This window comes from Gavialis gangeticus, unplaced genomic scaffold (assembly GCF_001723915.1).
Source record: "Gavialis gangeticus isolate Ggan-Ray unplaced genomic scaffold, GavGan_comp1, whole genome shotgun sequence".
In the NCBI taxonomy this organism is placed as follows: domain Eukaryota; kingdom Metazoa; phylum Chordata; order Crocodylia; family Gavialidae; genus Gavialis; species Gavialis gangeticus.
In genome coordinates, this window is record NW_017729025.1 from 55,073,159 (window position 1) to 55,088,495 (window position 15,337).

The 15,337-nt window shown below is 46.4% G+C and overlaps 1 protein-coding gene across 1 annotated transcript in view; it reads right to left on the reverse strand.

Annotated features, from left to right (window-relative positions):
* The window catches only part of TTLL5 (tubulin tyrosine ligase like 5), a 218,412-nt gene that overhangs the window by 159,167 nt on the left and 43,908 nt on the right, over positions 1-15,337 (reverse strand). The window contains exons 12-13 of the mRNA XM_019518782.1: positions 6,398-6,479; positions 3,873-3,934 (exon numbers count right to left, since the gene is read on the reverse strand). Coding sequence (XP_019374327.1) covers positions 3,873-3,934; positions 6,398-6,479 — 144 coding nt within the window. The remainder of the gene's footprint in view (positions 1-3,872; positions 3,935-6,397; positions 6,480-15,337) is intronic.

The following is a 15,337-nucleotide window of genomic DNA, read 5'->3' on the forward strand; positions in this document are numbered from 1 at the left end:
CGTGCTGGTTGCCCTTGAGCATCATCCCTGAGGCCGGCCCATCGCAGATGTGCTCCTTGATGATCTTCACAAAGAGTTTCCCTAGGATTGAGGTAAGACTGACGGGTCTATAGTTGCCCGGGTCCTCCCTCCTCCCTTTTTCAAAGATGGGAACCACGTTGGCTATCTTCCAATCATCTGGCACCTGGCCTGAGCACCACGAGTGCTCGTAAAACCATGCCAAGGGCCCTGCAATAACCCCTGCTAGCTCCCCCAACACTCACAGGGTGGAGAGCATATAAGAACCTTCAATTTCTGGGAAACATAAGCAGCCCATTAAATTCAAGCCCAGCATTCCCAGCAACAATATCAACTAACCAAGGGGTTTCTCTACCCTGAACAAGACCTAAAGAGGTTCTCCTCTACATTTATTCCTTGAGTCTCCACATTGCATTACATTTTTGGCAGAGTACTGAAAAGAGCACCCCTTTCACCTGAGAGCACTCAATCCTCAAAACAGCTGGTAAGCCTGTTGTAGTGGAAGGGTAGGGGGAAGGGAACAGGTATGAGGGGGGCAGATCAAGGCCCCTGCAATGTGGGCAGGGGCTGGGTCAGGCACTGCCCAGCTGGGGCAAGGTGGGGCACAGGGAGGGGGCAGCTCCCAATGCTGCACACACCCCAGGAAGGCATGGGGTGGGAGCAGGGGGCATGCCCCAGATCTGTGGGGCATGGCAGCTGCTGCAGCAGCCTGAGGCCAGGTCTGCACCGGGCTTTTCCTGGCAGGGGCTGGGCCAGGCTGCGTTCAGGGTGGGGCAGGCGGTGGCAGCGCTGTAAGAGGGGTTTGTGGGGAGGGAGGGCTATGGCAAATTTCTGAATGATCCCAATCCCAACAGCGCTGCCACCTGCCCCAAGCGCAGCCCAAGTCAACCCCTGCTGGAAGAGCCTGGCACTGACCCAGCCCCAGCTTGTAGCTGCAGCCCACCCCATGCAGATCCAGGGGGGCACACACATCCCCCCATGCTTTCTGGGGGTGCGCAGCAGCAGAAGCCACCTCTCCCCTATACCCCCCAGATGAGCACCCTGCCTAGCCCCAGCCAGGTATCACCTGCCCCAGCCCCACCGCCTCCCTCACTGCAGGGGCCTCAATCTGTACCCCACATGCCCCTTCCCTTCCCCCTCTCCTTCTACCCAACAGACTTATCAGCTGCCAGGCTGCATATCGGAAATCGGATCAGTATCAGCCAGTACACTTCCTTAAAAATCAGCTACTGGTATTGGCCCCAAAGATCTGTCAGTGCACCCCTTGATATCACATTTACTCAAAGAACCTTATCTGCCTAGAACAGTGCTTCTCAAACTATCTGATGTGGCAGACCGGCAATTTTTTTTTCCAGTGGGCCAGGGACCGGTGCCCAGTTCAGCCGGCAGCAGCAACTGCATGTAACAGCGCTACACAAATACGCGACCAGCTGTTTCTTTCTCTTTCCTCACCTCACACGACGTGACGTCACCTGGAGTGTTGGAACATACAAACTGTGGTGCTATGACACATGAATGTTATGCTTCTGAAAATATATTTCTTTCTTTCCTGGCAACTCACTGCGAACCAGCGACCGATGGTTTGCAGACCGGCACTGGTCTGTGGACCACCACTTTGAGAAGCACTGGCCTAGAAGACTTCAAAAACACTCAAGGAAGGCAATTGTAGATCCTGCACAAAACAGACCACTTGCAGCTTTCTCTTTGGCTGCTTATTATCTTCCCCACAACTTATTAAATTTCAACCTCTACTGATACTCCCTTATCTTTGACAAGGGTGCTTAGCCTCCAGCCCATGGGCCAAATGTAGCCAGAGGAGCCATGGTATTTGGCCCGCAGGGCTCCCCACAGATCAGGAAATTTAGTGGCAAGGGAGTGGAGTCAAGTAATGCAACCACTCATCCCTGCTCCCAAATTCCCATACCCCAAACCCCACACAGTGGTTTGGGGCTGGACCATGCCGCTTCCCCTCCCCTTACTTCAGCAGTTAGATCAGGGCTGGGCCACGCTCCTCCCTACCTGCAGCTACATCAGGGATGGACAGCAGGCCACACAGGGGTTTTACCGAGCTACCGCAGGCCAGGTCAGCACGCCCCACCATGTAACAACTCACCAAAACTCCCTATGTGGGATGAGGCCATGGTTGGACTAGGAGCATAGTTCAGGAGTGGATGAGCAGGCAAGGTTGGAATCATGGAGTGGTGTCACAGAGCATTGACAGCACAGGGCCAGGGCTGGGGCACAGTGATGAACCACTCCCAGAACACCCCTGCGACGGGCGCCAGTTCCACAGGCAGGAACGTACAGGGAGCAGATTGTGGCCCTGCCCTGGCCCGTAACTGTCCCAAGACCCTGGACGTGGCCCCAGACGCAAACTTCCTGCCTGCCTGTGGCCCCATCCTGTCTGCCTGGCCACACGGCCTGCCTGAACACTCTCACAGTGATCCCAGGCTCACAGGGCAGTAACAGCAAAGAGGTGCGGCAGAGCTGAGATGTGCTCCTTGCAAGTCCTGCCCACAGAACCAGAGCTCTGCCCCAGCCCTGGCCCGGTGCTGTCACTGTCCCACAAGCCCAAAGTCTCCATGGAGACCAGGCAGGAGCCACGCAGGCAAACTGCTCTGCTAGGTGAATGCAGAGCAGAGGCAAACCACTCTGCTAGGGCAACAATGGGGCTGCGGGAGAGCAGGTAGGGGGCTGGGTCCAGGATTTTGGGGCAGTGACATCACAGGGCTGAGCCGCAATCTGCTCCCTGAACATCCCTGCCCGCAGAATGCATGCCCGTAGCAGGGCCATGCAGAGAATGAATTACAGCTCTGCCCCAGGCCCCAGGGTCTCCTCAGCCCTGCCTGTCAATCTTGCTGCCAAACACCACTTCCCGCCAGCCCACGGTCCCATTCCAGCCACCCGTCCGAGCATCGTACCCACATGGGTTCCACTCCCACCAGTGGGTGCTGGGCAGATAAGCTGGGGTGCCCAGACAGGGGGGCTGGGTCCAGAGTAACACCTGGAAGAAGCCACTGCTACCACCACCAGGGATGCTGAAAAATGGAGTCCAGCTGCCACACTGTCCCAGCCCTGCTGCATGCCTGGAAGCAGCAGCAATGGCTGCATATGCCAAGGCTCAGGCTGCCCCTTCTGCCTTCACTGGGTGGGACCAAAGGACCCACTGTGGGCCAGATCTGGCCCACAAGCTGTATTGTGCCCATTACTGAGCTGCACTGGGTCTGGGCCCTGTCCCTCCCTGGCAGCTGCATTGAAGCTGAGCTCTGCCCCTCCCTAACAACTGGATTAGGACTGAGTCACGCCCCTCCTCTGCAGCTATATCAGGGCTGGGTCACACCCCTTTCCTTCCCAACAGCTGGGTCTAGGCTGGAACTCATATCCTCCCCCCCCACCTTTGCACCTGGATTGGCACCAGGCTACACCCCTCCTCCCAGGATCAGGGCTGAACCACATCCTCTCTTCCCCTGGCTACCACCACCCTGTGGGGACAGGTGGGTTACTGTTGTGCCTGCCCCAAGCACTGAATTGGGACCACTAGCCAGATCCAACCTGTGGACAGACTAGGCACTGCCCATCTGGCCAAAAAGGTTGAGCACTACTGATATAGCACATCTACCTTCTCTCCTACAACAGTGTATAGACCATAAACTACATCCATGCTACTCTATACACACACATTTCCCGTACTCAGTACACTCGTTCTAACCAGAATCCCCAGTCATTTTATTATACACCCAGTTCTCAAAACCTAAAACTTCTATTCAAACCCAGTCAACACACCATGCAAAAAACTGGCTTAATATGAAGAATATGAAGTAAAGATTCAAACAGAATACGTTTAATACACTCACCTACAAGGGTGAACATGTCTGAAATCATGCTAGCTTTGATCTTCAGGTCCAAAGGAGCATCACTGTCCCCGCATGCAAGAGACAAGAGGAGCATTAAATAAAAAAGCACTAGTATCCAACATTCCCCTTCACCGTATTCCCAGTGCATCCATTCTGAGCAAACACAGGCAGAATGAAATGGGTAAGGGTGAGGAAAGTCTAGTCTAGCATACACTAAACAAAACCCCCAACATGTGAATCTATGTGCATCTACAAAATTTTTAGTTTATTGAATTGTATTCTTCTCTCCCACACAATTGCTACATCACGTACAGGTTCATCTGTGTTCTTGTTGGGCAGAAACTATTTGGATCTGTACTTCATTTAGAAGATTGGGTGTTATTGCAATACAATATTAAACCATGCCACAACATGTAGAAGTGACAGACTAACTGATCCTAAGAAGCAAAGAACAAATGACTGGAGGAAATGGATGGGCCCTGAAAGAACAAACAGACACACGGAACAGATGCAGGGGAAAACAAGAAGCACACGTGTTCTTATGGACAAGGATTTTGAATTAAATTTATCAGAACTAAAAGACAGGATAGGTCTTTCAGGACTTGGCTTTTATCATAGGAGCATAATGACAGAAGCATCATGTTCTTTAATCTGTAGAAAATACAGATGAACCAGGCACAGAAGCTGGCACTACCAGCACAGCAGAAGGCAAAATGCAATAAGAAATTAGGTATGCAGACATATATGTACACAATAATAGACCAGGAAGATTAGTTTTGCTACAACATTCTGAATGGAGTTAAGATGGGTAAAATGGGTATTATAAAAGTCAGAGAGGCAGTTATGATGAGGTTAATCATGGTACGGACATGCTTTTCGCTGCCTAACTAGGGAGGAAGTGATATCTCTGATGTATTATGGACCTGAAAACAATTTGTATGAGAGGAGAAAAATGAAAAATCAACTAGGACCCTAGATATGATGATTTAGGAAAATGATACATAACTTATGAATACTGGAGGATACAGAGAAGTTGTTATGCAGCTGTTACTATGAAAATAGTGGTGTCAAATGCTTCTGTGTAAATATGTATCCATCTAGCTAACAAGGCCTCCAGCACCTCTCTCTCAGACTAAATGCAATGAAGTGTCATTACAGTTAACTGTACTCTAATTTGACAACTGGTATGCTAAGGAGGTGAAACCCAAGAGAACCAGTTTTCTCTTACCTGTCTGCAGGGGGCTGGAGTTCGGAGATTGGAAAGTTACCAAACACAGAACAAAGAAGCCATGGTGTTGGAAGCAGGACATATAAACTGCAAAAGCCTCACAGAGGTTCACAAGAAGCATTGGGCAGGAGCGGAGAAGAGATTAGCATGCTTTTGCAGCAGGTGAGGCTCAGTTTAGCTGTGGAACCAGCCAAGGTCAGAGAAGGCAAGCTGGGCTGAAAAGCCTCCATGGTTCAGATGACAAGCCACAAGCTACACAGAAGAATCCTGGACCATCCCAGAGCACCTTACCCCAATCCAAAGAACACACTCACTCCTCAAAGAATGTGGAGGAAACTGAGGCAGGGAAATGCTTGCTTTTTCCCTTTTATACTTAGGTCTATGCATTCTTGTGCCTTAACTAATAAAGAGCAGTAGTGGTTTCAGAACCCTCTGCAAAGCCTATCTGCGTGCAAGCATTTCATGGAGTACCAACCACGTACTCCAGAAGAACTAAACTGTAGGCCAGAGTAGTAAAACTAGAGTTCTCGAAGGGCACACCTACACATGCGCTTTAATGTGCATTAGCCTATTTTAATGTACATTAAAGCATCACAGAAAACATGCACTTTCACTAACGCATATTAAAATAGACTTATGTGCCTTTTTCTAGTACATCACAATGGAAGTACTGAAATTTAAATGCACATTAGAAAAAGTGAATTAATTAAAACACATAGACACCCCTAAAAAGGGCACATTTAAGCCACAGAAGAGTCTGAGGAATAAAAGCACTGGACCCAGGTGACTGGTAGTTCTGTTTCAGATCTCAGCAGGGAGTGTTAGTTAGAGGACCAGCATCCCAACAGTACATCTAGAGACTGAAACCAAGGGCATTACCTAGACTCTATTCTGACTTGAGGCTTAAAGTACAGTGGACTCAGACAACTGAGATCCAAAAGAGCTGCCTGAGGAGTATCTGAAAAAAGTGGGACCTTGACCAGATCTGTGACACGAGGCTATGTGGCAATAGCAATAGTAAAAGAGTGGAAGGATAAAAACAAATAAAAAAAATAAGGAGAACATGAAACCCCAACTGGACTCCTTTAAAAACCCTGCTGTACCATGGTCACTTTAACAAAAGAAAAATCAAAGGAAATCCACTCTGAAAGCCCATTAGTAGTGGAATACCACCACCATGGGGTTGACTTAGCCTTGCCCTCTGAGGATCACCAGCTGAATCTGGCATGGCCAGCAATTTCATCCTCCTTCATGAAGATCCTAACTTTTTCTTTGCTTAAATCTAGGAATCACTTACCAGGCCAGGGATGGAGACAGGTTCACTTCCAGCAACCAAGGCTTGAGGGTAGCATCAATAAGGACATCAAAACCATACAGCTCTGAAAACACAACAGACAGTGGGTCTTTCATATATGATAAGCACTGAAAGCCCGTTGGGGCACTTCTAACCCAGCTAACTCATTTAGGCCTACTGATCCCTCAAAATCCAACGAAGCTCAAATGTCCTCCTCAATAGGAGGCTGGCTTCCCTAAAATGGAGAATAAATATACTCCTAGTTTGGGAAGACAAGGGAGGGAAGCAGAAGTGTAGTCCTAGAAAGACAGTTAGGAGAGAAAAACTTGAATGAAGAAAAAAAGAATGAGATAAGAAGGAGACAAGAACAAATACAACTCTAGCTTCCCAAAATCTCAGCATTGTGCAGAATTCAGCTACCTGCCTTTTCCTGGAGGCATAAAGCAGTATAACCACATCATCCCAACCTCTCATACTTCTACTTTTTTCCAAGATCTCATGTAAAACAAACGTTTCCCTTCCTTCCTTTTAAAACTCTACTTGTCTTATTTCAGTCTGCCATAGGAATCTCCTTTCTTTCTACTGCCATCTCATCTCCATTTACTCATCTTATTTTATGCCTACTATATATACTCAGACTTAAACCCCATGTTTGTGCAAGAGCCTTCTTCTTCTCTGCATCTGTCACTTGGAAAACATTCTAATAACTCTCTGCCTTTGTAATACTCCATTAACTTTGCAAATCATTGCAAAAACACCTCTCTCTCAGCGCCTAAAATGCCTCTCCTCACTTGGACTGTATTACGTGTGCTAGATGTACTCTTCAGAACACAGGTCAGATTGAAGCCAGCTTCCCATTCCATGCCTGACTTTACTGTTTCAGCTTTATGCAGCATGCTCGCTCTATTCTGGGATACAGTTTGCAAGAAAGATGCTACACAAATATGACTGTAAATAAGATGTTGGGCACCAAAGTGACTCCCTGGCACAGCAGTAAGTGTGAGAGACAGCTAATGATTGCCAATACAACTGGTGCACATTTTTTCAAAATGTCGCAGAACAGCAGATTGGCACCAGAGGAGGATTTCCATGGAATTAACTAGTTCCCAAGTGCCTGGAGCGAAAGCAAGAAAATTTCTTTGCCATGCTGCTTTCCTTGAATTCTGGCCCCAGCATTTTGTCGCCTTCTTAACGTTCATGCTGGCTCCAGGGAGCTGGACTGCTTGACAAGATCTTCCTATGCAGACAGCTGTGCGAGGGCTCATGTAGCTTGTGATGGAAAGTTAATGAGCTGCAGGGGGACTCAGAGGGGGAGGAAATGGCAGCAGAATTTATGAATGTTGCCTGCTCATTTCTCTGGGTCCTGGAGCCAGACAGTAAGTGGGAAGAAAAACAACTCAGAGATGAACAGTTGGGTCCACTCAAAGAAAATTAGGCTAGCACAGATTTGAGTCTCTTGCTCCCCAGCCTGGGAAGGCTGTAGTAGGAGAGAGGAGGAGGAGTAGATTGCAAGTGTGGACATTTGTTAGGCATTTTGAATATGAGAAACATCGCTGTAGGCTAAGCAAATTTTTCCACAAGATGGTTCCAGGCACCAGTGAGGACCTTGAGGCTGCCAGCATACAATAAACTTTGGAGGACAAGGCGGCAGCTAATCCTCAAGGTGGAAGAACAGTAAGTGGTTCTGTCACATCAAACAGATCTGCAAACTACCCTCCCTCAAGTCAAAAAATAAAGATGGATACGTCTTTCTTCTGCTGTTTAACCATTTTCTGTTCTCTCTCTCTCTGTCTCAGAGTGCTTTACTAATAACTTCATCCTCCATTCTACTCCCCAGCATTCTTCCCTATTTCTTCTTTCTTCTGTTTCTATATACGCCTACCTCCCCATTCCTACCCTTTCCCCTCCCTGAAATCTTAATAACTAATCCCAGTGTTTTCCATCCTCCTAACCCCAGGTGGTCCACTTTAAATATATATAAGAATGTTCTGGGAGATCCATTTGCTGGTCATCACCACTGTGGTCACTTTCTTTGTATACTGTTCCCCTTTCACATTCACCTGTCTTTGCTGTTGAGACAGTAAATTGTTTAGGACAGACCATGTCTCTAGGTATTTCTGTGCAGTGCTCAAGACAATAGGGACCCCATCTCTCACTACTGCAACACACAAAATAGTAAATTAGTCGTGGTTCCAGCTGCTCTGGAGGTGTCTCCTCATCTCCCTTACCACATTTGGAGATTGTGAAATCCTCTGGCCTCCGTGACAAATGCTTCATTTCTACCCCACATAGCCCCCATCATATTCTGCAGGCAAAGGTTCCCAACTTACGCCAAGAGAGCATGAGAAGGGGAAGTTCACGTGACCCCAAGAAGGAGCAGGGCCATCTTCCCTAAAGCCATCAGCTGCAAGCCTAGCTACCACTCCCCTGTGTAAACAGTTTAGAGAGCTGAGTGACTGAAAAAGGATTGTGCTCTGTGATCTCTCTTCAGCCTATGGTGGTGACAGATGTAGATCTGTGACAGTCCATCTTGTACAACTAATGTTATTAAGGGGAAAATGGGGAAAGCTGTGGGATCAGGTTTCCACAGCTCCTCAGATAATGCTCTTATTCCCCTCCCCCAGCTACCACAAGCTACAAAAACCTGCTTCATCATCATAGCTTGCTTAAGAGTTTGACATTATATCAGGAAGCAGCATCTGCTGCCAAGACTTAGCAATGTGAGCAGGAGTCTCTGGTGACAGGGCTTCCAAACCCTCCGTACTAGAAGAGCTTAAGAATATCCCCTCTCTACATAATTCCGATAGCAGACTACCATTGCTTATTCTTTACAGCTTAGTTCAACATACTGGAAGATATGGGATAATTCCTACTGTCCCAATGTACCTCCATTCCTCAAAGCACAAACAGTTTTGCAGCTCCCAAAAGGAAGCAGGGCTAAGAGCATAGCCACTGAATCTGAAGAGGACATCTGTATTTCCTTTCGACCCTTTCAAAGTTCAGAACTAGTTAATGCCTCCAATACTTGCTTTCTGCATCCTGGTGGGTCAGGAAAAGGATGAATTCCCCTGCCCATAAATACCTTGGTGATGCCCCACCAAGAATTTAAAACAATCTTTTTTCAAAACTTCACAATATGGAACAGTCAATTAGATGATTAGAGGGATTGCACACGGACAACTCTGAAGGGAGGCAAAGGGTGTCCTACTCATTCTGTCCTATACATTTAGTCCTACACATTCTGTATGCTGGGAAGCCCATAGTTATTCCACTCTTGTGCAAGATCTGCAGTGTAGGTTCACTTCTAATAGGCTCATGAGCATACTTCTTTCTTGGTCTCAGATGTTTCACATGCAGTAAAACAGCTGTTAAAGGGAGTTATGACTGCAGGAGAAAAGCTGCCATGAGGTAAATGTGGCCAAACTTTTGAAGGACTGTAAATGGCAGGACAGAACGTGTATTTCCTTTGCCATAACTACTCTAAAGAGACGAAGAACTAACTTAATTTGTTCTTCATCTCACTTCCCTCTTTTTACCAGCATAAACTCAGTCATGGCTGGGTCTAGCATTCACTGCTGTTCCTATGTGGATGCTGATTTGAACTTGGCCCTAAAAAGGATGAAAATATTGTTGTTTGCACTCAAGGTAAAGGAGAAGCAGAGGGGAGTGGTGTCTCCAGCCTGCTGGCACCTCAGCATATTTACTCGACTGTAATTTTATCTATATGGGGGCCCACGCTTTGAGATGAAATGGCTCTCTGGAGTTATTCTTTGAAACCCAGGATTCTCCTCCACCAAGAGGAGCTCAGCACTACAGGAGAGAAGAAAGCTGCATTTGGTAGAGGTACAGGAGCTACAAGTCATCCAAGCAAACTGGGCCCAATCCATTATGCTCCACCTCAAGAATCTGCAGATCATTCAAGTCATTTAGCTCATTCTGGGATTGTCAAAGGGATCGTTCAGTCACCCAAAATTGTCCAGCAGAATTCCTCCAGCTCAAGAATGAAATACAAAGAAGTAGATTCAAGAGAGATCTAGAAGAAGTGTACTTACATTTCTAACAACTCCAATTACTGTCACGCTTCTCCATATCCACATTCCACTGTGGATGCCTATGCACTCACGTGCTCAAAGCTGTAAAATTTCTGGTGAGCAATACCAACAGGGAATAAGTAAGCCCTACCTTCTTTGTGCTTTAGACTGAGGGGATAAGGCATGCACCCTAGGCTTCAACTCCCAATCACAAGGTGTATAGGATGTGTACAACTTCAAGCAAGAGAAGATGAAGAGCAAGTTCCATATCATACATACATATTGAAAATATACCTGCGGATCATAGTTTCATAGTTGGTAGGATCAGAAGGGACCTGAGCAGATCATCAAGTCCCTGTCCCTGCCATGGGTAGGAAAGAATGCTGGGGTCAAACGACCCTGGCAAGGTGTCTATCTAGGCTCTTTCTGAAGACCCCCAAGGTAGGAGTGAGCACCACTTCCCTTGGAAGTTGGGTCCAGATCATAGCTGCCCTGACTGTGAAGTAGTGCCTCCTGATGTCTAGCCTGAATCAACTCTCAGTCAACTTATGGCCATTATTCCTTATTACTCCCAGTAGTGCTCAGGGGAACAGGGACTTTCCCACTGCCTACTGGTTTCCCTTGGCCAGTTTATAGACAGCCACCAGATCCCCTCTCAGCCTTCTCTTGTGGAGGCCGAACAGGTTCAGGTTTCAGTCTCTCCTCGTAGGGTCTGCACTGCTGACCCCAGATCATGCAAGTGGCCCTCCTCTGGACCTTCTCCATGTTGTCCACATCCCTCCTGAAGTGCAGTGCCCAGAACTGGATGCAGTACTCCAACTGTGGCCTGACCAGTGTCACATAGAGGGGGAGGATCACCTCCTTAGACCTGCTCGTGATGCATCTGTGGATGCATGACAAGGTGCGGTTGGCCTTCCTGACTGTCCCCCCTCATTGGCAGCCCATATTCATCTTGAATCTCTACTTATCATTAAGTAACTTCAAGCTACTTCCATGAGGGTTACCCTCATTCCACTGAGGGTGACCCCAAAATAATGATTCAATCAGTCCACCTGAAGGTGGAATCTCCGAGTTTTAGGAGTACAATAACTGAAGCACTGATTTGCTAAAGGCATCATCGGATTTCCAGGGAGCTCTACAGATAACTATCCAACATGGATACATTTCTCAGTACCGCTGGAGATGCCACTTGAGCTCTGGTGAAATGTTTCCCAATAATCAAGGCAGAATCTCTATGGTTCTCTCACAGTCTGTTCTTACACTTAAGATACGAATTTGAAAAGTCAAGGTGGAAATCATCATGCCCATCATCCTTTCTGCTATAAGTACAAAGATCCCTATGATATTTAGTTTTTTCTTGGGTATGATAGCTTTTGGGGCATTTACTTTTAGACCCAAATCCCAGGCCAATTGGAAGATGCACCAAATGTTTACAAACACCAGTAGGTAAGACTTGCCCCACACTAGCCAATCCAAATAATGGAACACAGTGATACACTCTTCCTCCTCAAGTAGACTGCTATCATCACAAGCACCTTGGTGAATATCCTCAGAGTTCAGAACAGGGTGGGGGAAAGACAGGAAAAGTGATGGGCTAGGAGCATGCAGTGAGCTGACCTGAATATCTAGGCAGATAAGATCATGTACAAATCCTACTAGTCTTTGGTAATATGAACCCATGCATGCCCAAAATACACAAAACCTGAACGGGTGCCTGATCAGTTCTGAGATCATTAAATATTATTGGATCTCTCAAAAAAACCCTCAAAATGATTTTTTTTATGACTGGAGGCAAGTAAGATTGCTGAGATGTCACAGTGAACTGGTTCTACCTGCAAAACAATCTCTTAAGCAGTTCAGAGGATCTATAACAGAAGGAAGTGAAGTGCATAGTCAGTCTTGGAGGGGCAGACAAGTGTTGCCTGTTGTACTTTCCTGTTAGAGGAAGTACATTTTACTTTGAGGAAAACTGTTTCACCCTGAAGGTAGAAAAACTAAAAGAAATGGAAGGAAAAGAAACAAAGCTCAGAAATCCTTGATCCAACCCTCCCTTTAACCACTACCAGTGGCATTTGCCAGAATCTGCGGTTCTAGGATCAGCCTTATTAGCCATCAACAGACTCATTTACAACCCTTTATTTGACCCATGGCAGTTGGATTATCCTCAACCGTGAGGGATTGCTGATGACAACAAGTACCAAAGCAACAAAGCAGTGCGTTTCAAAGTATACCTTGCCTCATCCATTTTGGTACTAATTATCTCCACTCCTTTAAGAGCAGTTCCTCCACCATAGCTGCAAACCCCAGCTCTTGTTGACAAAACAACCTCCGTGCAACCACCTCTATTACTATGGAGTGAGTCACAATGTCAGTGACATTTAAAGAGGCCTAAAAGCTGATTTTGGACAGCATTTGGCCACCCAGACAACCTTCTTTAGAGTTTAGTGGCAGACTATTCATGAGAGAAGGAAGTTTCTTACAGACCTGAAGTCACATCTTAACAACAGGGCTTGAAAATTTGCAACCTAAATGTTAGATTCACAGAAGGATCTGCTAATCGCCCCAATAAATCCAGCTTCTTTTAGGTCCTTGTCTTTTGGAATGTTTTTATACATGTGGGTTTCTTGTTCTCTGTGATACATATGGGGAAGGACAGACCCAGGTCAAAGCAGTAATATTCCTGGGTAGAGCCTAGGATATTTGTCTAACTTATCTGATGTTTTTCCCAGTACCCCCACCTTTCTAGAGAGGAAGAGTGTCAGTTTCCACTATTACTTCCAAAAGCAGGACATAATCATCTCCCTGAATGCAGACTGTGTTGCTTTGACCTTAAAATGCTGGCATTTTCCACATTGCCTGCCAAATTAATGCTCAGTGAGGATGTATGTGTATGTGTGTGTGTGCGCGCATGTGTATATCCATATAAAAATGTATGCGGTCTCCAAAGGGGCTGCAGCCAAATTATCTAGGCCTGTGATTCAGTCACATGACAAACTGAGCAGGGTCAAATCAGGTCAGTACTTGGATGAGAAACCTCCATCTCCTGAAAGAAAACCCAAGATGCTTCAGGAAGCGGCGTGATGGTAAATCCATATGCATTTTCCCCATTGATTCAAAACTGAATGAGTGCCCCAGCTTGATGAGAGGGTCATTATATACCCAGAAGTGCTGATTTTGGAATGAGACAAAAATCAAAAAGGTGCGAACATTTGTGCCTCAGAAGAATCCCATGCTGCTTCTCCCAGACATTGAGATGTTGGTTCTGGGACCCAGGCCAGACAAAATTCCCTCAAGCAATTATATTCTGCCCCTAATTTCCCCCAACAATTTTGATTGGATGCCACATTTTTCTTCACTTCCTTCCTTAAGCTTCTGCATAGCACTGTTGTGCATTGCAAAACAGCTGACACCCTATCCCAGAGATGGTTACATTTCTGGGCTAGAGAAAGCAATTCTTTATTTGTGCAGTGTTTTAGGATCCCACAGGATAAAGGGAGCTAGAATACTGGAAGTTTCATTAAGCAAAGAAGCCCTCACCACTGGATGGAAATTCAAGCTTGCAACCCTGACTGGCTCTTTCTAAAGCAGGTGCCTTCAGAAGTTGTAAATAACTGAGAGGACAAGGTGTCCCTTATAAAATACATTTTTACAATCAGTGTAATAAGCAGTTTCTTCTAGAAAAAAAAAAAAGAGTCTGGGCACCTATGCCTCCATAACTCAGCTCTTGAACAAATTCAGATGGTTGAATCAGTTCTAAGTCTTAAAGTTGGGTCTCTCCAATAACAATCAGCTAAGACCATCTCAATTACAGCTTATTTTTAATGAAGAGCCATGAGCCATTTAGAAGCCACAAGCCACAGCTAGTCCATATGACTGAAACAAAAGGCAAAACAAAAATAAATCTGAGCTCTTTTAATGCCCAGTGCATGAGCATGTCCACAATACAGTTATGCAACATCTATGCTGTTCTTATAACCTCCAGGGCTTAAAACAACAATTGAGTAGCCAAAGAATTTTGAGGACTCGTTGCTGCTAGGATTCTCAAGGCCTATCACTTACCAAAAGAGACCTCGTGGGTTTGGGTTCTGGGGAGCCCACTTCAATATTATCTCCCCAGCTACATCTAAGAAGAATAATGGTTTCTAACTTTTAGAAAGAGGATGGTACTTGTGCTGGCATGGAAAGGTTAATATGGCCACCAACACAAAGAATTAGGGAGGCCTCTCTCTGCCCCAGAGAGGAAGACACAGTTATCAGATACAACCTATATGGAGAATTCATTGGAGAAATGCCACTAAAGATAATAAATAGACAGGTCTGATTGATTCCACCCTTCTAGAAATGCCATCCTTCCCAGGGCACCATCTAAACTGCACTGCTCCCTTTCCAGGGAAAGCCATAGAAAAAGGAGCCTTCAGAGAAATTCGATTTGCTGGCTTTACTGCCTCACATCATTTCCCTCTGTTGTCAGGGACTGTACAACCCTGTTGTGAAAGGACCCAGAAGAGGCAAGATTAAAAAGGAGAACAACACACTGGGGAAAAAAAAATGGGCCCTGTATGATAACAAGCAGCTGATCAGCATCCTCAGGATAAGGGGCATCTGCTTGGTAGAGGCATAGGCATGGGAGAAGGCAACAGAAAATACTGAGCTCTGGGAATGCCTCTGGATCCCCTGAGAAGCTGTATGGCTCCTGCTTAAGCTGTCTTTCCTGGGAAACTCTCAATTCATGTTTACAGTCAAGCAAATAGAACAAAACAGTTTATTTGTGGGGAAGTATCTGAGAGGGTGGTTAGTCCAACCCTGGGGAGGCAGCAGGAAGTGGGATAACCTCAAAGCCAGGCTCAGCACAGAGGACGTAAGGGGCATTAGTTTCCACACAAACCAGTCAAAGTAAACTACAGACAAGGGC